General features: G+C 36.0%; 1 protein-coding gene across 1 annotated transcript in view; it reads left to right on the forward strand.

The window, feature by feature from the left end:
- Positions 1–210: 210 nt before the first annotated feature.
- LOC104221822 (uncharacterized) overlaps positions 211–25,354 on the forward strand; it is a 28,655-nt gene continuing 3,511 nt past the window's right edge. The window contains exons 1-13 of the mRNA XM_070165934.1: positions 211–343; positions 6,711–6,813; positions 11,378–11,421; positions 11,874–11,955; positions 13,108–13,261; positions 13,473–13,861; positions 14,131–14,314; positions 14,828–14,929; positions 15,022–15,345; positions 16,107–16,190; positions 16,302–16,460; positions 22,967–23,050; positions 24,599–24,736. Of these exons, the coding sequence (XP_070022035.1) occupies positions 211–343; positions 6,711–6,813; positions 11,378–11,421; positions 11,874–11,955; positions 13,108–13,261; positions 13,473–13,861; positions 14,131–14,314; positions 14,828–14,929; positions 15,022–15,345; positions 16,107–16,190; positions 16,302–16,460; positions 22,967–23,050; positions 24,599–24,736 (1,980 nt within the window). The remainder of the gene's footprint in view (positions 344–6,710; positions 6,814–11,377; positions 11,422–11,873; positions 11,956–13,107; positions 13,262–13,472; positions 13,862–14,130; positions 14,315–14,827; positions 14,930–15,021; positions 15,346–16,106; positions 16,191–16,301; positions 16,461–22,966; positions 23,051–24,598; positions 24,737–25,354) is intronic.

Genomic DNA, 25,354 nt, shown 5'->3' on the forward strand with positions numbered 1-25,354 from the left:
TCATGTAAAGAATTGTAATTACATGATGTTATTCACTAACTATTAAGAATAGGCAAAAATAAAAGTTGAACTACTCAATCTTCTTTAACCACGAATTCATCACCGATCATTTTTCCATCAGGGTGCTCAAAGAAGTCTGTCATATCCAAGTGGTGATGTCAAATTCATTGTCATAGACAAGATTAGCTTCAGGGCCTTTATTCTTTAGAGATGGTTGATAAAGCTCAACCAAATGTCTTGGTGTACGACAAATATTTGCCCAATGCCCTTTTCCACCGCAACGATAACATTCAGTTTCTGAACCATTTGCCTTTGGCTTCTCATCTTTCCCTTTCCACTTTTGGTGATTATTTTTCTTTGGGGGGAGGGGGGGTTATTAACACCAGGAGAATTTCTTCCTTATCTACGGACACGACCACGATCACGAATAAGGCTACGACCTTTTCCATGCTTAGCATAATGGGAATACACCTCATCCACTTCAGGCAATGGTGTAGACCCAGTGGATCGATTTTCATGATTTCTCATGAGCAAGTCATTATTTCGTTCATCCACAAGGAGAAGAGAAATCAACTCAGAGTATTTCTTGAAACCTTTATCTCTGTATTGCTGTTGCAAGACCATATTGGAGGCATGAAACGTTGTGAACGTTTTTTCAAGCATATCATAATCAGTGATAGTATCTCCACAAAGTTTCAATTTAGAAGTAATTCTGAACATTGCAGAATTATATTCAGAAACAGACTTAAAGTCTTGGAGACTCAGATGAGCCCAATCATATCGTGATTGTGGAAGGGTGACCAACTTTAAGTTGTTATATCTTTCTTTAAGCCATTCTACAAAATAAATGGATCTTTGACTGTGAGATATTCTATTTTGAACCCTTCATCAAGGTGATGACGCCAGAAAATTAAGGCCTTAGCACAATCTTGGGTGGATGCTTTATTTCTGTCTTTAATGGCATCTCCAAGACCCATTGCATCTAAATAGATTTCAGTATCCAACACCCATGTCATATAGTTCTTGCCCGAAAGTTCAAGGATAATGAATTTTCTTTTCATAACGTCAGTCATAATTAAAAAGAGGAGAAAAATTATACCTTAATCTTCTCAAAGAACTTCTTGAGATGTAAGAGTCTCGTGTTGATAACGTGTAATAAAACAATAAAAGAAGAAGAACAATATTACAGAGAAAGAGAGAGAGAATTCTTATTGAATTTTGGGATGATTTACAATGGGGTAAGATCCATCTATTTATAGGGGAAAAATGACTTAGCCACAAAGTAAAACTCTCTACAAGATAGACATTCACTCTAAATATAATTCTATTCATAACATTATATAAATATTTGTACTAAGCCAGTGCAACAAGTGTAATTACAGATTGTGCAAATCAGCAATTGTGTCTAAAATATCATTGGTACAAAAATCGATTTACACCAAAAAGCGATCAACCAAATGCGATTAAGTTTAAGGTACTATAAATTTCTTCTTTTGCCTTCAAAAATTCTATTGTTTCTTTCAAGCCAGACAGACCACACCAGATAACTTGAGGAACATTGTTTCAGGTCTTTGAACTTTGTTGCATAGACCCTTCCTGGTTAAGCACTTCAGCATTTTGAAATGGAGTTAGGCATGGTCCAAGACATACCAAATATTGAAAAGAACATATTCCATAACTCTAGACTCTTTGTGCGCCATGGATTGTCCAATGAAAATTTTTCCACCAAAGTTCTCCTCCAAAGTGCACTTTCCTCCATGTTGAATCTCTAATGCCACTTCATCAGAAGACTTTCATTATGATTCTTAAGGTTCTTAATTCCTAGACCCGCCATTCCATTTGTCTTTGATGATTCTTTTCCAATTTACAAGGCAAATAGGCTTTGATAGTTTATTGCTATTCCAAAGAAAATATCTCCTTAATTTGTCCATGCATTTCAACACTGAAGAGGGAGTCGGAAATAGAGACATGATGCAAGTGGGTAGTGCGTCAAGCACACTATTGATTAAAGTTATTCTACCACCCAGGGAAATATATTGTCTCTTCCAATTCGCCAACCTTTTTTCCATCTTCTCAAGGACCTCATTCCAAATTGACATTGATTTGTATTTGGCTCCTAAAGGTAACTCCATATATTTTGTAGAAAACGAACCGTGGTTGCATTGCAATAATGTTGCAAGTTGACTGATATTTGGCACAATATTCACCGGAAACATGGAACTTTTTGAAAAGTTTATGTACAAGCCCGAAACAAATTCAAACAAAGATAAAATCATTTTCAAGATTAAACCTGATGTTCTTTGCATCACATAAAATTAGTAAGGATTCAAATTAATGAAAAAGTGATAATGTGCTATTTTATTCTTAACTCGATTCGTTTAATAAATATAAGATCCCCACATTATATTATGCCTAATATTCCTTTTATAGTTAAAATTTAAGAAAGTAATACATGTAGTAAGTGCCAACTAATTTTTTCATAAGATAATCTTTTAATGTAAACATCGAATCTAGTGTAATATACTTAAGATTTAAACTATCAGTGATTTTGACTTTTGATCTGCCTTTACTAACTATTTTGTAATTTTTGACTGTCTGAACTGGCTTTAAACACACTTTAATTTTTTATTCTTTAAATATACACAATGACATAATAAAAATATCCAAATACAAAAATACATACGTGGTTACACGCCGGTGATATTATCACCATACAATATACATGTATATAGTGCTCCTAAAATTTGTGTTCACAAATATAAATTTTCCTTTCAAATTACTATAGTCACTTTTATAGGACTAATAAAAATATCAATCAATGTTTAAAACCATTTTTCCTTTATTTCACTTTATTCATTTTGTTTTCTCAAATTTCAAGTTTCTTTTATTCGTAACACAAACAATTAAAAAGGAGAAAATCTTTTGCGGAAAAAGTGCACCAAGCTAAAAGCCGCTCTATATAACCGTATTCAAAATTTAAAAATAACTTTTCCTACACTCAAGAATGTGTTCTGAATTCACAAAAAAGTATTTATAATTACATTGATACTATCTCTCTCTCTATATAAAGTAGGGACATTGAGAGATGATGTGACACATCTCATAGACAAGGAAATACATTTATCTATTTTGTCATTTGTTTGAATTTTTTTCTCACTCAATTCAATAAAAAATCCATTATTAAATTCGAATAATTAAGCCTTTGCATCTCCAAAATATACGGAAAGGAAAACCAACACTTTCAACCGTTACAATCTTTTTCCTTTACCCGAACCGTTACGACCTTCAACTCTTCGTCTTTTCCCTGTGATGAGCTCTCTCCATAATAAATAAGGAATTAAAAGGAAATCGTTTCAATTCTTCGTCTTTTTCATCTTTTCTTCTGGTGAAGCTTATTTATATACGATGAATGAAAAATTATTAGGACAAAAACTCTTATAAAGTTATAATTATCAACTGTCAGTGAGGAAGCTCTAGCGGAGAAGAAACTCTTGGTATGGTTGGTGTTTAGTTTTCAAATATCTATTTGTAAGTTTCTATTTTCTTTCTTTTTCTCTCACGGGCTTAATTTATTTTCTTCACTGTGTCATAGTCCACGTCAGAGGTAATTAAGAGAGGACCACGGAAGAAGAGGATTTGATACTCGCACGAGATATGGGGATGCAACTTATCAATATCCTTCAGGATATGATAGGGCACAATTTGTAAGCTATGTCAAAACAACCGTTGGCAATTGATGATAATTTTAATAAGCATAAAAAGAAAACAATGGCTAACAGAGGAAGACAAACATATGAAAGTGCTTTTAATTCTACTATTATAGGAAGAAGAAAAGTGTTGACTCTTAGAAAGCCCATCGGATTGATAAATTGCTTACTACAAAAGTGGCATTGCAAATGCTGATATATCACTTTTTCCATAACATTTTATCTTCCGATGGCGAGAGAATAGAGTTCTCTTTTGGAAAATACTTGAGTTTAAGTAATCTTGGTGGGACAATATAATGACAGATTGATTGTTGAGCCAGATATATCTTATATGTATACAAGATTGTTCTCTCTTTCTTCTATGGTGCTACACTTCCTAAAGGTTTCAATCATACAAATATGATGCATATACCAAAAGGTTTACTAATTTTTGACTCATTAATTTGCATGTTGCAGGTAACTTTTGCCCAAGATAATGCAAAAGACTAGCTAGATGTTTTTACTATTGATAAGTATCTTGTAATAGATCATTACATCATTACATGAATGGAAGGGGATCAAAGGAGGGTGATATTATCTTGAAAGTTAGATAGGTTGAGAACATGAAATCATACCATAAAAATATTGGTGGACTTTCTTTAAGATGATGATATTTTTTTTTTTTTCCAAAGCCCTGGATAGATAAGATATGTACTCTTTGAAAGTTAGAAGAATCATGTAGTTCTAGAGGAAATAAGTCATAGTTTTCTTTCCGATAGTACCATGAAGGTGTAGTTTCATTGGATGAAGTTAGGGGTATTATATTTTAAGTTTTGGCTTGACTTTCAAGATGAGAATTTAATTTATATATGATACGTAATTCGCATTGTCAATGAATTATGTACATTTGTATAAGTAATTTATCTTTTGTAAAAGTTCATAGTAGAATAATGAAGATATGTTCAATTAGTAAATGTTGTTTTTTCTCATATAATAATTAAGAAATATAACTATTTATTGTAGTATTTAGATTTTTTTTCCTGGCCGCGCCTTGCACTAGTTTTTAATATAATAACATATTACTCCATATCTATTACTATTACATAAGTGAGGATTAGCAAGGAGCTGATGATCAACATGCCTGCTTCATCACAAAGGTATTTTTGTCATTTCATAATGTTTCACCGTATTTCATATGTCATTCCATATTGGAAATTTGTCGGGCACAACATTTAATAATGTGGGGTCCATTAAGATTCTCATCACATATATTATTAATTTGTACTTTATTGTCTATTTGATATCCATGTGGCTAAAGCTACTTTAATGACTATTGAGTGTAATTTTATAATTATTTAACTTAAGAGATTATTTGATTTAGTTTAAGTTCAGTATATGTAACTTAACTTGAAATTTTATGTTGAGATCTTACATAAAATTTGTAAAAACCTTTTCTTGGTTTGGACATTTCTATGTGATTAGCTTTTTAAATGATCATTATTTTAATTACATAAAATATAAATTATTGCATAGAGAGTAATCCACAACTTATGAAATAAAATTATAACCTTGTTATAGATGCCGACTACATGACGAAATGGGTAGTTTACTATAATGCTCAAGAATATTGCAGTTGCTTACAAATAAGAATTAATTAGTTTTATAAATTTTGAAAAAAAATTGAGGTACAGTTATATCACTATTTAGTTTCCAATAATATCGTTTTACTATCTAACCTATATTTAAGGCATATAATGAGACAAAGAAATTACTAATGAGGATATTTTTTTAAAAATTAGTTCTTCGGCTTGAGAAATTTTATTATTATACTTTAATATTTTAAATTAAATTACTTTTAAAAATTTATAATACATTAAAAATGAAGTTCGATACTTCAGAAACAAGGACACATGTAATTCTATTTTTCACGCAAATACTTTTTCTAGACAAATAAGATATGATAATTAGTGTTTCAGGAAATTTCAGTAACATATTGCTTAATATTATACTTAAAGTCAGATTACCATAAATAAATACAAAAAACAGGAACTCGGGTAACGTAGAAGGTAAAAATTTTATGTGGCACCCAATTTTGCACCGCCCATTGAATTTGTATTCATTTTTTAAAATTTTTAACTGATTCCCAATTTTTGTATAACTTCAAATATATAAACTTTTCTCTTCTTCTTTACTGTTGTTTTCTTCTTTTCTGTGCTTAAAGTTTCTTCTTTTTCTTTTTCTTTTTAGTTGCAAAGTGAGTTTGTTAAATTTATTGTTGTTGTTGACAATTTGATGATTACGATTTGTTCTTTATGATATTTGAAAGTGATTTCAAATTTAAGCTCATTTGGAGTAGATTTTGGCATTACATCATGTACTGAATTATTGAAAATCGAAGAACAAATTTATGCTTCAGAACTTAAGATTCGATATCTGAATTTGCATTCAATAGATTGAACTCCTTAAGATTCAAGTTACTGAAGTTGCATTTGAAAGATAGAAGTACTTTAAATTTGATTTCTGAAGTTGCATTGAAGAGATTGAGCCTTTTAAGATTCGAATTTCTAAAGTTGCATCTGAAAAATAGAAGAACTTCATATTTGATTTCTGAAATTGCATTTAAGAGATTGAACTACTTCGGATCTGAGCGGGTATTCTTTGAAATTTTTAGTGCAATTCAGGTATAACTTCAACGGTGACCCAAAAGTGGGTATATATGAAAATGCCGCATAGGGGACTCTGGGAGGATTGTTCATACAATCAAACCCCTCTATAACAATCTCATTAGTTTTGATATTTTTGTTATAGAGTACGTATATTATAATATAATATCGATTATAATATATATTATAACATAAAAGTCGATTCGATAAAAATTTAGCTTTTATAATGAATAACTGTTATAGAAGGATATTGTCTAGACGAATGTGAGCGTATATAAATAGTTAGTGGGCCCGTACTATGCCCGGTCATAACATCACTAGTGTTTCAAATAAGTTGCCTTTTTGTATTCCATTAAATAAGTTGCCTCTGCTATTGTTTTCCTCTCTTCTCAACACTTCGGTTCTGTTTTCCATACATATTCCGTTCTCCGTTTCGCCGCTAATCCGACGTACAATCGCCTCCGGTAAGTGTCTTACCGTTCATGTACACCATAGTGAGCTACATGCCTGTTTGTTACTTTAAGCTTCTTATATTGCTGCTCAAAAGACTTGAAATTCGCCGTTTCTTTAAACAGTCAAATTTATTGTACTAGGGTTTTGACTTCGGTTGAAACCTTAACTATTTGAGGCAACGATCAACAAAAACACAGAGAACTCTTTGAAGTTTTGTGTATTTTTTTTCCGTCTAAAGTCGTGTTATTTGTGAAACAATGTGAAGTGTGGGTTTCGTTACTTGCTTAAATAGTTTTTTTTTTCTTCTACTTTTTCGCTTGTGTTTATACTAGTTTGGACAATGCACGATCTTAGCTTCGTGTTGGAAGAGTTTAATGATGGCCAGGTTCTGTTTATTTTCCATTTTGGGTAACTTTCAACTTTTCCCCTGTCCACCAAAGGTAGTGATAGTTTGGTAAGTACCCCTCCGTTGGGTTCGATCCCTGAGAAAGGAGTTGCCTTTTGTAGGAGCGCTTTACCCCCAAAATGGGGCTTCCCCGCATGCATGAATCCAGATTAGTCAGGCTGCAACGCAGGTCAAAGACACCGGGTGGACAACCAAAAAGAAAAAAAATGTTTCCCCTGTGCCGAAAGCACATGTTCTTTTTGTTATCCTTAGATTATTTGGTTCACTGACAAGCTCTGCAGGAGTATTCAAGAATTGTATTATGGTGAAATAATGGTGGTAGATTATTCGCTGATATGCATCTCTTGTTGGACAGTTTCGTTCATTATATTAAAAAGGTGATATACAAATATAATCTTGTCTCTGGTTTATAGAGATAAAATTTTGTTCCCAATAATACCTTTGGCCTATATATCTCTCAACCATCAATCTTGAAGATCTATGATTAGATGAAATCTTACTAAATTAAGGATAATCATGCATCTCTTTTCTTGCATATGAAACTAAATTTGTGTGACACCAACCATAAGAATTGGTTTTTATAATCAATATACAGATAAATATAACAAGGTGACCTCAAAAATTATTGCAACATGCCATACTTTATGAAACATTCCTTAAATTTTAATAAACACCGTGATAGTCTATACAGTAAGAACTACTTTCAAGGGGGTTTTGGGGTCATTTTGGTGATATTATCCAGGTATTTAATACAAATCCTTCTTCCACATTCTATAATTTAACTTAATACATATATTCACGCATAAATTATGCTGTTATTATTCATATGGGAAATGACTATTACTACTATAAAAAATTATAGGATAGCAAGAATTGTGACGCTGGGTTCTTGTTGTTTTAGATAGCTGAAGAATTCTAGAGTTTATGTACATTCTCAGAACTCGAGTACATTTGCTTGACAACTTAATCTTCTCTTGCTCATCCTGTTTGACGGTCACTTCCCTTTTTTGGACAATATATCTTGTTCATGTGTTGTTACAATTCAGGCAAGATGCTTGACATTCTTCTACTATTGATGTTTTAGGCATTAAAGACTCATGACGGTGTATAGTTCTTTGGGTTTGCAGTAGCTCTGATATCCAAAATCTGGAGCAACTCCAAAGCTAAATATGTCGATAGATAATTTCACCCCTAAAGTTTTGTCTATTCTGTAAAGGGGTGGGCTGGCACCTGCCTCCCAATTTTTTATTGACCCTATTCTGCCTTTCTTTCTCTTTTTTCCTTATGATAAATCTATTTTAACTGGACTCTGTCCTCCTATTTAAAACATTTATGTTCACCCAAAAGTAAACTAATTGATATGTCTTCTCAAGCCAAAGCCGTTTTTTTTTTTGATAAGGTAAATTGTATTAATCAAAAGGGAGAGAACTTCCGTATACAGGAAGTATACCATAGAGTAGAGAATTTACATCAGAGCATGATTCTCTACAAAAATTGCCTAATCTTCTATACAAATAGAGGTTATATGAGTGCACCAAAAAGCAATCAAAGATAAAAGACTATTCTTAAGATGTGAAAAAGGAGACTCAATCCCCTTAAAAGCTCTCCTATTTCTCTCCCCCAAACTATCCACATGAGAGCTAACGGGGCGAACATCCACGCCTTTTGCTTTCTTCTTCTACGGAAACCGGCCCAGCTATATAACATCTCCTTTACCGTGCTTGGCATCACCCATTGAACACCAAAAAGATTTAGGATTGCCCTCCACAAAGCCGAGGACACAGGGCAATGCAACAAAAGATGATCAACTTCTTCCCCTGAGCTTTTACACATGTAGCACCAACTAACAAGTGTAATTCCTCTCTTTCGAAGATTTTCAGCAGTCAAGATCACTCCCCTCGCTACAATTCAAAAAAAAGATCACTCCCCTCGCCGCTAGCCATGCAAAAAAGCACACCTTCGTGGGCGCCTTAGGAATCCAGATCGAGGAGTATGGAAAAGTGGCTTCCTCTCTCACCAACATACTCTGGTAAAAGGACTTTAAGGTAAACAAACCATCACCACGCAAACCCCATCTCCAAGAATCACAAGATGGTCGGGCCTGTTTTGCCCATATAGCAGTGTCAACAAATCTTGGAACTCCGCAATCTCCCAATCTTGCATGTTCCTTCTAAATGAGAGGTCCCATACTACCTCCTCCATGCTCCTTACGAATCTGTTGGACCATTAATTCCTTTTGGTTTGAAACTCTGAAGACGTGAGGGAAGGAGACCCTCAGAGTATCCTCTCCATGCTCCAAAGCCGCATTTTAATAGCCTATAATTTTGTCTACCTTAAAATCAAGTCTATTTTGTGTGACTTTGTTTTACTTGCATGATGAACACATTCTAATTATATTTTCTAGTTCAATTTTTTATTCAGATATTATCTCATACTTTCTTATGGAGCACAGCTTAAAATACAATTTGTTATTTATAATTCCCCTGGGATATATTTTTTGAAAAAGCTCCATTTTAATACTGCAATGCCAATCTTTTGAGTTCTATATTTGCACTTGCTACATGTGCGTGCCAAAAATTTTGTCTGCCTTACCAAGTCTAGATCCTGTGCCTTCCACTTCCGCTGTTTGTTCTATAAGTACTGCACTTCTTCCCATTGCTAGCGAGATATTTGATCTGTTCCCTAGTAATATATGAACTTCATCATTTATCTTAAATTTAGTGGCATTTCTTTTAGAACTACTTTTTCACAAGAATCTTCTGCTTTTGATTGATCACTTGATCCACAACTCTACTTGTATTAGTCACTGGAGAAGAAATAAGGGAATTGGCCTCTTCTTAGTTGGAATTAACGCAAATTATGCCAATGTCTTGTTTATCATCTTCAAGGGTCCTTTTGCTTACTTGACTTGTGGTTCACCCTTCTGGTTGGTTTATCCATGTTGGAACGTGGAAGGTCCAATAAGCGCACTAAATCTATCAAAATGAGTTTGTCCTCTTGTACTTCCGTTCTTCTATTGTTTGAGTATTATGGATGCATAAAATAAATTTTTCTAACTGGACAAAATTGGAACTAAAATTGGTTCTCTATTCTCAAGTCATCTATCATCAGGTATCAAGGGATTAAAGTGAGTGTTACGCTAAGGTTTGATACCGTAATACTTCTAAAGATATTGTTTAACATTGCAAAAGAACTCATCTTCTTTTTAAAAAGGGGAAAAGATGCTTTGACAATCTGATTGAAGTTGTCAATAACACATGGTGCTCAACTGGAACTGAAACAACTGGCTTACAAAATCTAACAAATCACAGGAGGACAAGAGAAAAGGTATTAGTGTGGAAAAGGCAAGCATTAAAGCTGGTTGCACACAAAAATACATCATTTCACGCTGGACTTAAGAAAACTTGCAAGTTTATCCTCATCCCGGCTCCGGGCCAGTCTGGTCACTTCAAAGAACAATTTGAAACTAATAAGTAAAATACCGTGCGGTTCTCTTGTTCCAGGACAATGAGTAATATCACAGGCAAAAATGCTTGTGAGAAATGAAAGGAGTGAATTATTCTCCTTCTTTAGTGATCTCTTCCAAGTTAGGGAGCTCTCATTGTTATGAGACAACAGCTGGAGAAGGAAAAGATGACTTTCCCTTCTTCGCTAAGTGACTTAGAAGAGACTAGTCCTTTGTCAGGGTATATCTGTGATATGTTATTGTTGGTGCATAAGCGCTGAATTCTGAACACAATCAATTTTATGAGCTAGCTTGTGCAGTTTACGTATTATTCGCTGATCCTTTCTGCATCTACAGAACAAGTAATGGACCCAGAAGTTCTGACAATGAAATTCAAGAAATCCACATATGCCATACTTGAGATTAACTTGTATTTCTCCTATGTTAAGGGATTCAAAATTTTATGTATGTTTAAATTTGTTTTACCCTACGCAGTATAAATTTGTTTGAATCCCCTTCATTGCACGTGGCACCGCCACTCCTGCAAAAAGTAGCTCTACAGTGTACTTGTAGAGTTCTTTTTTTGAGGGGTAAGGTAGGTATCTTTTAGAGCTAAGTTAAATTTCGCCTTTTATGATATTATGAATGTTCGAACGCATTAGGTTTGAAATTTTTATTCTTTAGTTCAATGCCCTTATGGCTGTTCCATGGTATGTTATTCTAGGTTTATGATGGGACTTGGCACGGAGGAGGAGTTATCATGCGAAGGTAAAATCTTTTTTTAATTAATCTAAAAAGAAAAAAAAGTTTGTTTGATGGATCTTTCTCTTGCTATTAATCTTTGAGTCGTTAGTGGCTATCATATTATATGTTATTATTTCAATGGTCAGAGTTCAGACATAAAGAATATGAATGTAATTGTATACCGGTACTTAGCATTGAGAGCAGCTGATGATATCATTCATAAAATGATCATGAGATATTGTTGTGGTATAGGTTTTCTTAATGCCTTGTATCATCAACGCATTGAAAGTTTAAACTGGGCTCTTTGACCCTTTATTTTTAAAGTATAGTTTATAAACAAATTCCTTCCTTTTGTTCACTCCTTTATCATCTTGAGATTTATTGATTTGTTTTGATTGCTTTGGATGTTTGTGCAAAATCCTAAGCCATTTATTTCATTTACTTATTTTCCCATCTGACTATTTTAATTGTTGTAGATGGCTTTAAACAGTATATTAAGGTGACAAAGGACAAAAGAATCATATGTCAAACTCAGTGTCTCAATCCACCTGCCAATATGTATGTAACAAGTCACAAAATCATTTAATATTCCAGCTTTCATTGCTCTTCTGCCTAGCTTCACCTTCAGAATAGCTCATGCGTGTTTTATTACCATGTTATGGTGTACAGTTATGGAACCTTATGTGCTGATATAATTTCTATCTGCTGCTGGAAGTTCTAATTGAGTTGTGAATAAACTTCTATTTTCTTTTCTTGAGGGAAATAAGAGAATTGAGAAGTAAGTTTGTTCAGTGGAAAATTTGGAAGTTCCCTCCAAAAGCATTTTTCTCTCTGGAGTTTATCAACTTCTTATTCCAATTTCGGATGGAAGCTATTTATTGTTGTCAATCAAGTTGTTTATCAGTCGCAAACATGGTAATTTTTTTTGTTCTTTCTGGTGTTAAAGAGTTAGCTCTTCCTTCTCCGAAAAAAAAAACAAAAACCCAAAAAAAGAGAGAAAGATTTAGCTCTTGAATCTGCTAGCAAGAAAATTTATTCTCCTTTTCACCTTCATTAGTCTCAACTCTTCTTTCCCCATTACAACTGCATGATCCACTACTAAAACCAAGTGATGCTTTTGAATCCTCAAATTACTCCCTTTAGCAGGCATCATTCTCTTTCTTCTGCAACTGCCATGCCATCATAGCTGCAGCCATCCTCTGCGCAATGCAACTCAATTTTCAACATTTTTCCATCTTCAAACTGGTCCAATGTTTCTTCCTCTGCAAAATGCTGCACCCATTATGCAAAAACATGTGGAGAGATTTTAATCAATTTTCCATTGTAGTCGTAGAGGCAAAAACTAAATACAACCTTTTTATCCAATCCAAATATGACTAAAATTCCATTTATCCGTTCAAAAAAATTATCACAAAGATATATCCATTCAAAAAATAGAAAAAAACCTATGCCATGGTGATGCAGGAGGATTAACATTATAATCTGCCTTAAAAGCAGAAGCTTGATTTCTGATTGACAAATTTTATGCTCTACAGTTAACAAGGCTTTACTGTTTTTCTTGAGTGAAATCTAAATCATGGGGAGTTCTTTTGAAAAACGGTTTTGTCTACTGGGTAATGCATTACGTGGCCAGATGCTTTCCACACTTCCTCGCTTCTTTGCTCCATTTATGCAAATTATGAGGTGCACTTACTCTGACATGCTTAACAGGCCTGCAGTTTGGAATATAACAGACATTGTACGAGAAGAAAAAGTTGACTTCCTCTCTGAGGTATCCTGCTGCTTGTTACGTCGTGCTCCAGAAAATTCTTATCAGGAAAAGGAGTGGGGAGAATTCCTCGGTTTCCTTCGGAAACACAAAAGGGTAAATTTGCTTCTAAAATCCTGAATATACCTTATTGCACTGATGAATTCCTGCAAAAAAATTGAAGAAGGCAGCAAATGTTTTTGCTTCCTACTAACAATTTCTAGGTGCTCATATTACTTTTAACTTCTATTGGTCTATCCAAGCGTATCTTTTTGTATTAGTTTGCTAGTATTAAAGATTGTAACTTTTGTTGGACATGATCTTGAAGATTGCTACTGGAAAGCATGAATCCTTTGAATTTTTCATACTTCCTCCGAAAGAAGGCTCAGGATTGAGCTCTACAAATGCTTGTTACCGGGAGGGGGGAAAACCAAGTGAATGTCCTGCGGGTAAGGCCTCTGGATCAACTTCTTGTGTGATTGAGGATGCTTGTTCTCCCTACTATAAGGAGGCTGTTGTAGGTGCCCCAACTTTTGATGGGTCAGCCAAAGCTATTGGAAGACCTGACAAAACAACTCAACAAAATCTTTCCTTGGAGAGAAATTATGTGCGTGCAGATCCCAGTTATTTGAAAACTCTAGGTCACACTCATTCTGGTTGGTTTTTTGGGGCAATTGCTGAGTTCGTAGACAATTCTCGAGACGCTAAAGCAACTAAGTAGGTACACAAGTTCCCTTTCCTGTTCTATGATTCTTTACTGACTTCCTTATTTATATTTTGTCTATACTTCCCTTTCTAGTACTATTACCAATGATTCTTTTTCTTCAAAATGCTTTTCCTTCTACTTGATCATTCTGCCGTGCTTGCAGTTCCCCCTTGTAACATTTGCTAAAAGGTGGGGGAAGGTAGAGGTTACCATGTATGTTTTGTGCATTTAAGTTTCATAGTTCCTCATTTCACATTGCTTTTCATTGGATATTTGACAGGCTGGAAATTTCTATTGCCATGATATTTTCAAAAGCGGTTGGCAGAGAAATTCCTATGCTGTGCATTATAGACGATGGGTGTGGAATGAACCATCAGGAGGTGCTTCAGATGGTATCATTTGGACACAGGCAACCTGATGCAGATGACCCTAATCGTATTGGGAGATTCGGAATTGGTTTTAAGGTAGCTTAGTATTTGCTGTTGTCACCCTTTATGTGAAATTGCGGAGGTCCCTATCTTGTTGCCCGAAGAACCTTATAAATAGATCTCATTTAACCTTTTCAATGATATGAATTAAAAATATTTTTATTGTGTCCTTGTCCTCCATGATTTTGTTCCCACTTTTCTTAAAGAGATAGGGTGAGAATTCTATTCCATTCACATAGTTAGTTGATGTGCTGCCAAGTTGTGAATCCTAAGCTAAAACATGATTCTGTACAAAGTATACCTGCAATTAGCTTTTATACCATGTGGTTGTTGGGAATAAGCTTCATGGTTTAATGGTTAGGACTTTGGAGTTTGAATCCTGTAATTAATGATATGACTTCCTCATTTATAAGAATGCTGGATTGCAATGCAAGTGCGGGCATATAGATGCATCTCCTTTTGCTTGAGTTTCTTTCACCTTGCTGTAACCCCTGATTAGCTTTTGGATAACATGATATCTTTGTCGTTCCATTGATGTTCTTTGTGCAGACTGGGGCAATGAAACTTGGAAAAGATGCCTTGGTTCTGACACAGACCGCTAACTCTAGATCAATTGCTTTCCTTTCCCAGACACTCAATGAAGGCAAAGATGTAGGCACCAAAGCAACATAATAAACTTCTTGTTTTGGTTATAATGCTTTCTCAGTAGTGCTCGTCTTTATCTGCTCATTCTTGTGCTGCAGAATCTGGAGATACCCATTGTAAGCTACTACAGAAATGGGCAATTTATGGAGTTGGATAAGCAAAATGAGGCTTTATTCAAACACAACTTGAAAGCTATTAAGGAATTTTCACCATTTGATAAATACTTCATAGGTGAAAAAGTAGGTCTATTCAGTAATAATGGCACAGGAACACAGATCTATATCTGGAACCTGGATGAGTGGGGATCCAATTATAGCCTGCAATGGGAGTCTGGAATAACTGGCGCGAGCTCCTTTCATCAAGGCGATATTCTCATTCGTTCTAGACGGGTCAGAGCTCGTCCAGGCCAAATGACTCAAATGGTTGGTTACTTTCTTTTATAACTTATATCATTATTTTTCTCTTCATATTGCTAAGTTGCTGTTGAGGTGGATGTGCGGGCATACAAGGATGGATAAGATTAGGAATGAAGATATTCGAGAGAAGGTGGGCGTGGCCCCCATGGAGGACAAGATGCGGGAAGTAAGACTCAGATGGTTCGGGCACATTCAGAGGAGGAGCACTGATGCACCAGTGAGGAGGTGTGAGCGACTGGCTGTAGTGGGCACGCGGAGAGGTAGAGGGCGACCTAAGAAGTATTGGGGAGAGGTGATCAGACAGGACATGGCGCGACTTAGGATTACTGAGGACATGGCCCTTGACAGGGAATTATGGAGGTCGAGCATTAAGGTTGTAGGTTAGGGGAAAATTGTGAATATTTCTACAGCACAATAGAGTGAGACTAGCCAGTTAGGAGTTAGACTAAGAATGCCATTGGTCGTCTGTTGATGCAGGGCTTTACCTACTAGTTTTTACTATACCAGCCATCTATTTCGTATTTCGTATTCTGTATTTCATATCTCCTATATTGCTGTTATTTTATTATGCATTTTTATGGTACAAATATATCGTCCTTGTTGCTTTTTTGAGCCGAGGGTCTCCTGGAAACAACCTCTCTACCCTTCGGGGTAGGGGTAAGGTTTGCGTACATATTACCCTCCCCTGACCCCACTTGTGGGATTATACTGGGTCGTTGTTGTTGTTGTTGTTGTTGTATTGCTAAGTTGCGGTTGTTTGGTTTTAGGTGCCTTTGGACTATTCACTTAGATCTTATTTGGAAGTGATCTTTCTTGATCCACGGATGAAAATATATGTCCAAGGATCACAGGTACTTACATACATATGGCTATGTGTCACAATTGCGTAGGCTGGTCCCAAACTCCCAATGTATTGCTAATAAGATCGGAAACTGATTTTCTTATGTTTACTACTTTAACAGGTTAAAAGCCGCCCATTAGCAAGATCTCTAAACAAGACTGTTGTGGAAAATGGTACTATTATGGGGAAACCTGTTCAACTTACACTAGGTTGCAGTCAATTGGAATGGGAAGAAGCAAATAGTGGAATGTTTCTGTATTGGCATGGGCGTCTAATAGAGGTGAGCATTGGACATCCATTCATGCCTTCTTCATTGTTTCGGAAATGAGAGATGTTTTCTTTCTTTTGCCTTCAGTTGTTCATAATTTTATTGTGATCTAGCATTCCATTGCCGTGAAATGAAAAGAAGATTGAACTTTAACCCCCAACCCCTCCCTACCCCCACAAAGAAAAAAGAAATAAAAGAAGATTGAACTAAGAATGGGTTCTAATAGAAGATTGTTTTTTTTAAGTGAATTTCATTAAATAGTACCAAGAAGGTATTGCAAAATTACAGGAAGGGTAGTTACAGTTTCACAACTACCTCTATTTCAACAAGATCCATACCATCTAAGCATTCTTACACAAATCTTAGCATCTAATCTGAGATTGTTTGCTTGTGTAGAATATTCTCTCTCTTTTCTATTGGAACTTATTCTTTTACTCTGCTTCTTGACTTTTTAACTGTTCAGTCTCAAATCTCAATTTAGTTTTTGCATCTAACACCTGGAGTTTTTGGTAAGTTGGGGTATGCCTTAATGGATATTCTACTGTTTCATTAGTTTCCCTGGGAGATTAAATTGTTGTCATATTTGAAGCTTGACCCCTTTTTGAAGCACTGTCAGTTCTTTTAATCCGTTTCTCAATTTAATTTGATAATGCTTGTCGTTTTCTGTTGCCCATACTTACATGGATTATTTGGAAATCACACTCCCATGCACCCAGGGGCGGATCTATGTAGAGGTATGGGAATGGTATGCCGCCCGGTCGCTCGGGTAAAATTTCACATAGGTATTGGTATTTCACGTAAAAAACGTTACAAAAAGGACATAAAGTAAAGAATGGCACCCCTAGTCACAAAGGGATTGTAGGTGCCACAGTCAAAGTCTCCCTTACCAGACTTTAGGCCCAGGATCGATACCCACTTCCTCACATTAGCAGAGGTTAAACTCTGCTTTTCCTTTTGACGAGTTGTCCCTCTTTCCATTTTCTTTTCCTTTTTTTAATTCTTTTTATTTTCATTCTTGTATTTCCACTCTATGTTCAATTATTTATTTAAATTGTAAAAGTATATCTACTTCTGTTTCTTTTTCTAGATCTCATCAAAATATTTATTTGAATATGCTTTGGATATTATTTTTCATTTTATCTAGTTAATGTTATTCTTTTTCTTGATTTCAAATAAAGAATCAAACATTTTAGTTTGGTTATCACGTGTTTATTTATGCACAAAAAAAATATACAAAGCGAACCAAATTAATTCAAAATGAATTGCATCACAAAATTAATTTAAAACTACACGAAACGACCTGATGCACATCCTAATTCAACTTCATTGACTAGCGGTAAGTTCACATTGAATACAACGGCACCCGTAGCCATTAGATCCTAGTTTGGGTTTTGATAGTTAAACATCTAGTTGTCACGACCCTAAATCTGACCCGACCATGATGGCGCCTATCGTGAAACTAGGCCAGCCGACACAAACCCCAAAACCAACCAGAAATTTATGATAAGTCATTTTTAGCTATTAATTAACTAAAATCCCATAATATAAGTTAGAATAAGTAGTGCGGAAAATAAACACAAGCCCAACATCGAGGTGTCACAAGTCAGGAGCATTTACTACGACTGTTCTGATGACATCAAGGCCAACATGGCCGGGAAAATCACAAAAATACACTAAGGAAGAATAAAGGAGGGAGAAAAGCAGGGTTGCGATCGCCAGATAGCTATCTCGTTAACTCCGATGAACCTGCCACTAAGTAATCAACACCCGCCATCGGGTTCAGAAATGCCTGAATCTGCACACAAGGTGCATGGAGTAATGTGAGTACGCCAACTCAGTAAGTAATAAAAGTAAATGAAAGTTGAGCAGCAAGAAAACACGTAAACCACGTCATAAAGCTACAGCAAATACAGTACATTTCCAAAACAATGCAGAAATCATTTATTTCGTAAATCAAGCTCAGTTTCAGTAAAAACCCTTCCTTTTAAAACATAATAGTTTCAAACGAGTGATAAAACAGTGAGTAAAAATGATAGAAATGTAAACCGCCCCTCGGGCAAAAACATGTACCATAAACCGCCCCTCGGGCATAATATCAACATAACCAGCCCCTCGGGCTACCTCGCAATCACTCGTAATCAGCATCTCGGGCATAACATGAATCAAGAACCCCCCTTGGGCAAAACATGGATCAACAACATCCCCTCGGGCAACAATATGAATCAACAACAGCCCCTCGGGCTACATCACATCACTCACACTGGGTACCCGCGCTCACTGGGGGTGTACAGACTCCGGAGGAGCTCCTACAGCCCAAGCGCTATAACAAGCCATCTTGTGGCATAATCAATCAGGCCCTCGGCCTCACATAACAACAAGCCACCTCGTGGCATAAATTACTCAGGCCCTTGGCCTCACAATATCATGAATCAGTAACAACTTGTTGCGGCATGCAGCCCGATCCCATAATATCCTCACAACACAGGCCCTCGGCCTCACTCAGTCAGAAAATCTCTCAAGTCACTCGGGCTAACCGTAAAAAAAACAGGATGCTAGCCCAAAATATCATTTAAAGTATCAAAACGAAGTAAATATGGTTGAGTTATGAAATCAGTAAAATACAGCATGATTGAGTACACATATTAAGTCAAAACAGTGAGGAATAGTAGTAAAAAGCCCCTAAGGGTCCAAACAGTTGGCACTGAGCCCAAATATGGCATTCAACCCAAAACATAGTAATACTTTCCAAAACACAATGATATCAAACAGTTTTCAATCAAATGCGCGACTTAATAGTCGTATGGGACGGACCAAGTCACAATCCCCAACGATGCACGACCCCACGCTCGTCATCTAATGTGTGTGTCACCTCGAAGTAGCACAACAATGTGAAATCTGGGGTTTCATACCTTCACGACAACATTTACAATCATTACTTACCTCAAATTGGATAAAACTCTAGCCCGCGATGCTCTTGCCTCTCGAATCGACCTCCAAATGCTCCAAATCTAACCAAAATCAGTATATTATCATAAACATACGCTAAAGGAACAAAGCCCAAGCGAAAATAATCAAATTAACCCAAGAATCCCGAAATTGCTCAAACCCAGCCCCTGGGCCCACGTCTCGAAATCCGACCAAAGTCTCAAAATACGACAACCCATTCAATTACGAGACTATCCATACTAGTTTCACTCAATTCCGACTTCGAATCGGCTTTCACATCCCAAAAATTCATTTTATGAAGCTCCACAAAATTTTCCCCAAATTTTCATCCCAAATCTCTACTCAAATGATGAATCCAATGCTATAATCATGTATTTTAGCCAAAATTGAGTTAGAATCACTTATCCTGATGGTTTTCTTGAAAATCCCTCGAAAAACCGCCAAAACCCGAGCTCTCTAGGTCAAAATATGAAACAAAATCCCAAATCTCGTATTTATAGTGCACCTCTTGGATTCCCATCACCGCTGACCGCGGTTCTGGTGGCTGCACAGACATGCCTTAGTATTTTGGCCATAACTTTCTCTACAGATGTCCAAATTATGATTTCTCTACCTTTTTGGAAACTAGACACGAAGGGCTACAACTTTTGTTTTTGATGCCCAAATCTCGTATTTATAGTGCACCTCTTGGATTCCCATCACCGCTGACCGCGGTAAATCACCTCTGACCGCGGTTCTGGTGGCTGCACAGACAGGCCTTAGTATTTTGGCCATAACTTTCTCTACAGATGTCCAAATTATGATTTCTCTACCTTTTTGAAAACTAGACACGAAGGGCTACAACTTTCGTTTTTTAATCATCTTAAAATTCCTTGTAGATCAAAAGATATAGGCTTCCGAAGTCAGACCAAACGAACCTGTAGATTCTACCCTGGATCGCCTCAGCGCTCCTTTTTCCGCCTCAGCGGTAAAACTTCCGCCTCAACGGTAGATTTAAGCACCAGAACCATTGCTTGAGTTCTGGTAATGCTCAGACCCGCTCAAAACTCACTCGAAACCCACCCGGGGCCCTCGGGACCTCAACCAAGCATACCAACACCTCCCATAACTTCATTAAAACTTAGTCGAACCTTCGAATAACTCAAAACAACACCAAAACACCAAATCAACTTCGGATTCAAGCTTAAGAACTTAGGAACTTTCAAATTCAACAAACAATGCCGAAACCCATCAAATCACCTCCGAATGACCTGAAATTTTGTACACATGTCACAAATGACACTACGAACCTACTCCAACTCCCGGAATTCTATTCCGACTCCGATATCAAATTTTTCACTGCCGACTGGAAATCGCTAAATTTTCAATTTCACCAATTCAAGCCTAATTCTACCACGGACCTTCAAAACACAATCCGGACGCGCTTATAAGTCCAAAATCACCTAACAGAGCTAATAGAGTCGTCAAAATTCAAATTCGAGGTCAAATACTACAAAGTTAAAACTTGGTCAAACCTTTCAAATTTAAAGCTTCAAACTGAGAATCATTCTTCCATATCTATTCCGATTAACCTGAAAACCGAAACCGACGATTTATATAAGTCATAATACATCATACGGGGCTAGTCATGTCTGAGAACTGGCGAACGAAGTGCAAGTGCTCAAAATGACCGATCGGGTCGTTACACTAGTACAACTAGCAAGGTGAACTTCCATGAAAAATCTAATTGAATTCTCAATTGCTAAAATATATGAAAGAGTTGCGTAGGAATTTTTAGAAGCTAGCTTAATGATAATGAGTAGCCCTGCAGTTTAACGCCCACACACTGCTCATGTATAAGTAGTAAAAGTGGATCAGCAAGTTTTGCAATTTTGTCATGGCGAATTCTGGAAAATAACTTTTCTTGGAATATGCTTTGTAAAATGGTAGTTGGCAGGTTGGATGATATTCAGCTTTTATTTAATTGCTCTTCAAAGGTCCACCGATGGGGGGATAAATCAGACAAAAATTTGGGCTGTCCTTTTTCCCCCACTTTCTTTGTTTTTATGTGAAATTGGGAACTGCGAAGCGATTTTCTTGTAACTTGTCCACAGTTTGAGGACAACAGAATCATTTATTTATCCACTTTTGAGGTAGAAACTCTTAATTTATAAGCCTGTTCAGTTAGATGTATCCTTTATCCAGTTTAAGATCTTGTCCACAAGACCTTCTAAAATGCAGAGTGCTATTAGCAAATACTTTCCACTCAGCATGAGGAGTCTAACTAAACTCCTTAATGCCGCGGCACACCAACCTAGAGTAGCTTGTACAACTGGATACCGAGACTCAGCATAACTGGGTTGCATGCTAAGCTTCATAATTTGTTAACTGACCAATCATGATTAAACAAGGATTTATACTTGGTGTCATATCCTTTGCCCTCCTCTAGAGTTCATCAGATCTCAAATATATCATGTGTCCAAACCCTTCCCCTTCTTTATAATGATACCAGCTTAAAGTTGAACTTCAGGGCTTACGGAAGCTTGTGGTTATCAGTTGTCTTCAGGCTGATTTAAGTAAACTGAAACTCCATTCTAGATTGATCAAGAACATAAGTGTCATACTTGCCTATAAAATATATGGACGTTTCTGGAAAAGTATTACTGTTGATGATGAGAAGAAAGTAAAAACTACGAAAACAAGAGGTCGCCGCAGCATGTACTTCAGTTGAAGGACATAATGAATTGATATAAATTGATCGTTACGCGTTCAATACTTCAAAGATATAGGATGCATTGAATAACTATCTAGCATATTCCCCAGTTTTTTCTTGTTGAGTTCAATGTCCATTGTCCAGTCTGGGTGCAGCAGCAACAACAACATCATACCCAGTAAAATCCCACTAGTGGGGTCTGTGGAGGGGTAGGATGTACGCAGACCTTCCCCCTTCCCCCGAAGGGTAGATGTCTGGGTGCAGCAGCATATGGTGATAGTAGAATCCCTTATCTCAATAGTTTTGGTTCTTAATTCTGTATCTTGATTGTAATTTATGCACTTCTTATATGTTATATTACTTGGTGGGTTAAATAGACTACATTACTTGATTGTATGGGTTTCGGATTCCTGAAGCTGACTTGATTATAGCCTCCCCCGAATATCCCTTACTCAATGTATCTTTCAGCATATACTTGATTTGAAGGTCACTATGGCTTGATATCAATTGATTGTTAGATACTTGAAAAATATAGAACGAATTGGACAACTATTTACTCGTTTTCTTTCCCCAGTTTTGAGTCTCTTGTTGCGTTCAATATGCAGTCTATAGTGCAGCGGCATATGGTTATAGAACCTCTTCTTTCAGTAGTTTGGATTATTGAATCTGTATCTTGATTACAATTTATTAACTTCAAATATTTTAAAGTCAAGAGGATGCTAACATTTCGATTCCTAGAAAATAAAGGATGAAAAAGATTAGTTTTTATTGTCACTATGGGTTAGGTGAATATATAAATATTTACGTACTCGTGGCTGGCAAATCACTTGTCTAGCTTACAATCTGTAGTGTAGCAGCTCACATGGTTATTCTATCACAGGCTTACAAGAGAGTTGGGAGCATGATGCATAATGGAGATAATGGCCGTGGTGTCATTGGTGTTATTGATGTCACAAATCTAATGGTGAACATTCCTTCTGTTTGTTGTCTGATACTTTCTGAAATAAATATGCTGCAAATATTTTTGATCTTTGTGAGTTGTAATCATACCATTTGGCTCACAAATGTGAACGATGTTTTTGTTTTCACCTAAAATTACTTGGAATAGCATTACAATCATAAAGTTTTGCGTCTTAGACAATTTTTTTCATAGTAAAATTATAGCGGTGTGTTATATTATTTTATGGTCATCCCTTCAAGCATGTTTGAGTTAGTATTTTCGTTAGTCTATATAGTTTTTGTGGGCCTTTAACTTTTTAGTTTTTGTGGGCCTTTAACTTTTTAGGAAGTCGCACTTAAGCCATGTTGAAAATGAAGGAGATTTGCAACATTCATTGAGTTTAAGACGTGAGACATTTTTTCCCTCAAGTGACATTTAGATGTAAATCCGTTTGTTTAGGCTCTAAGCCTGCATGTAATTCTGTATTACTGATGTTCAATTCAGTTACTTTTACATTTAAAAAAAAATGAAAAATGAAAGTTAAGCAATTATGAAGATGACACGGTGGTAATTGTTGGTGACTTGGAGTAATTAAACTTTGAGCAAGTGAAAGGTTTGAGAAATTACTGGCCGGGGAAAAGGACAAAAAGCAAACAAATCTTACATATGTAGTTACAATGTTAATGATGATCAAACAAAAGATATCTATCTTGAGCTGGAAGATTCTTAGAGTCACTTGAGATGTTTCTTTTAATAGTTTCTATTGATATGAATTTCCTTGAGAATTAACTTGAGTTTTTGAATGGAATACATATTGTCAACAATACGAGGTTACTTTTGCCTATCAACATTTTATTCTAGGGTTTCTTGATTATTTGATAATAATTTTTTTCCTGGTGTAAGAGGAAACGTTGATAGTTGAGTAGATTTTTAGGATTCTGAAGTATACTCATAGTATAATGCTTTTGTGTGTGACCTATAGGTCATGAGTTCGGCCCGTGGAATTAGCTACTATAATGCTTGCATCAGGGTAGACTGCCTACATTACACCCTCTTGGGGTGCGGCCCTTACGCGGATCCTGCGTAAATGCGGGATGCTTCGTGCACTGGGCTGCCCTTTTTGTCCTTTTATCAATAAATCAAAAATCCCAAATTCCAAACCAGTTGAGGTAGGCTATATGAATCGTTAGCATTCATGACGATTTTTATGCTGGCTCACAACCTACTGTCACCTTTGTCCTTTATCTGGGTCTGGAATCATCTACACTTTTGCACATAGGTGAAGTTGCCATCTTGATGTATCATTTAATTTTTTGATATTAAGAAAGTTAGAAAAGGAACTGAATATTTACTGAAAATATTAATAAAGAAGGTGATGCTGTAGCAAAGAAGCTTTCTTTTTTACCTTTTTAGAAGACTTTCTTTATGATAAAAGAGGTACAGAAAACTTAACTTTTTTCTAAAAGCACATAGGCGAAGCTGCCAACTTGATGTATCAATAAAAAAAATATGATATTAAAAATGTTAGAAAAGAAAATGAATATTTACTCCACTAATGTGTTTCTGGCACAGGCTGAAGATAATGGTCATGTTTGGGTGCACAACAATAAGCAAGGATTCCAGGACTGCGAAGTGTATGCTGAATTGGAGAAGTGGCTGGGGGGAAAATCGGACAGATACTTGGACGAACACGTCGATAAAGTTGAATTGGTACTCCCTCACTATACTGACCTAGTATGAAGTTCATTTCTGGTCCAGCTGAAGCTATTTCTTCCCTCCCCTCTCCCGTCCCAATTCTTGAATATTATAAATGATAAGTAATGATATTTTTTTCGAGTTTAATAAAATATTGTGTTTTGGAGTAATTCAAAAGCTGACCATACTCTTCAACTTTCTCATTTGATTTCTCATATTTTATGGGATGACTTCTGCTAAGATATTTGATGAAATATCCAAACTTTTGAAATAGTTGTGGGATTCAGTAGAGATGTAAGTATATAAACAACGGAATTTATTGTGTAGCATCATTGTTCTCCTGTGAGGGCAATTGCTAGTATTCTGTGATGGCGTCATTTTAATTTAATCGCTTAATGTGTTTCAATGTTTCTATCCCTTAGTGATGTGTTTCGATCTCAATGTTTGTTTAGCTTCTTGTCAGGTAATAACTCTAAAAAGAAATCCAACTTATTTTGTATCGAGGATGCAATCTAATAACTTAAAACCACCCCGTCAATGAGAACTGATTAAATGAATTCCGTGAGAGTAATTTGAAGGATAAACTAGTTGTGGCGTATTTATGCAATCAAAGCGAAGTAAGACTTTGCCGGA

Source organism: Nicotiana sylvestris, chromosome 2, assembly GCF_000393655.2.
Source record: "Nicotiana sylvestris chromosome 2, ASM39365v2, whole genome shotgun sequence".
NCBI lineage: Eukaryota > Viridiplantae > Streptophyta > Magnoliopsida > Solanales > Solanaceae > Nicotiana > Nicotiana sylvestris.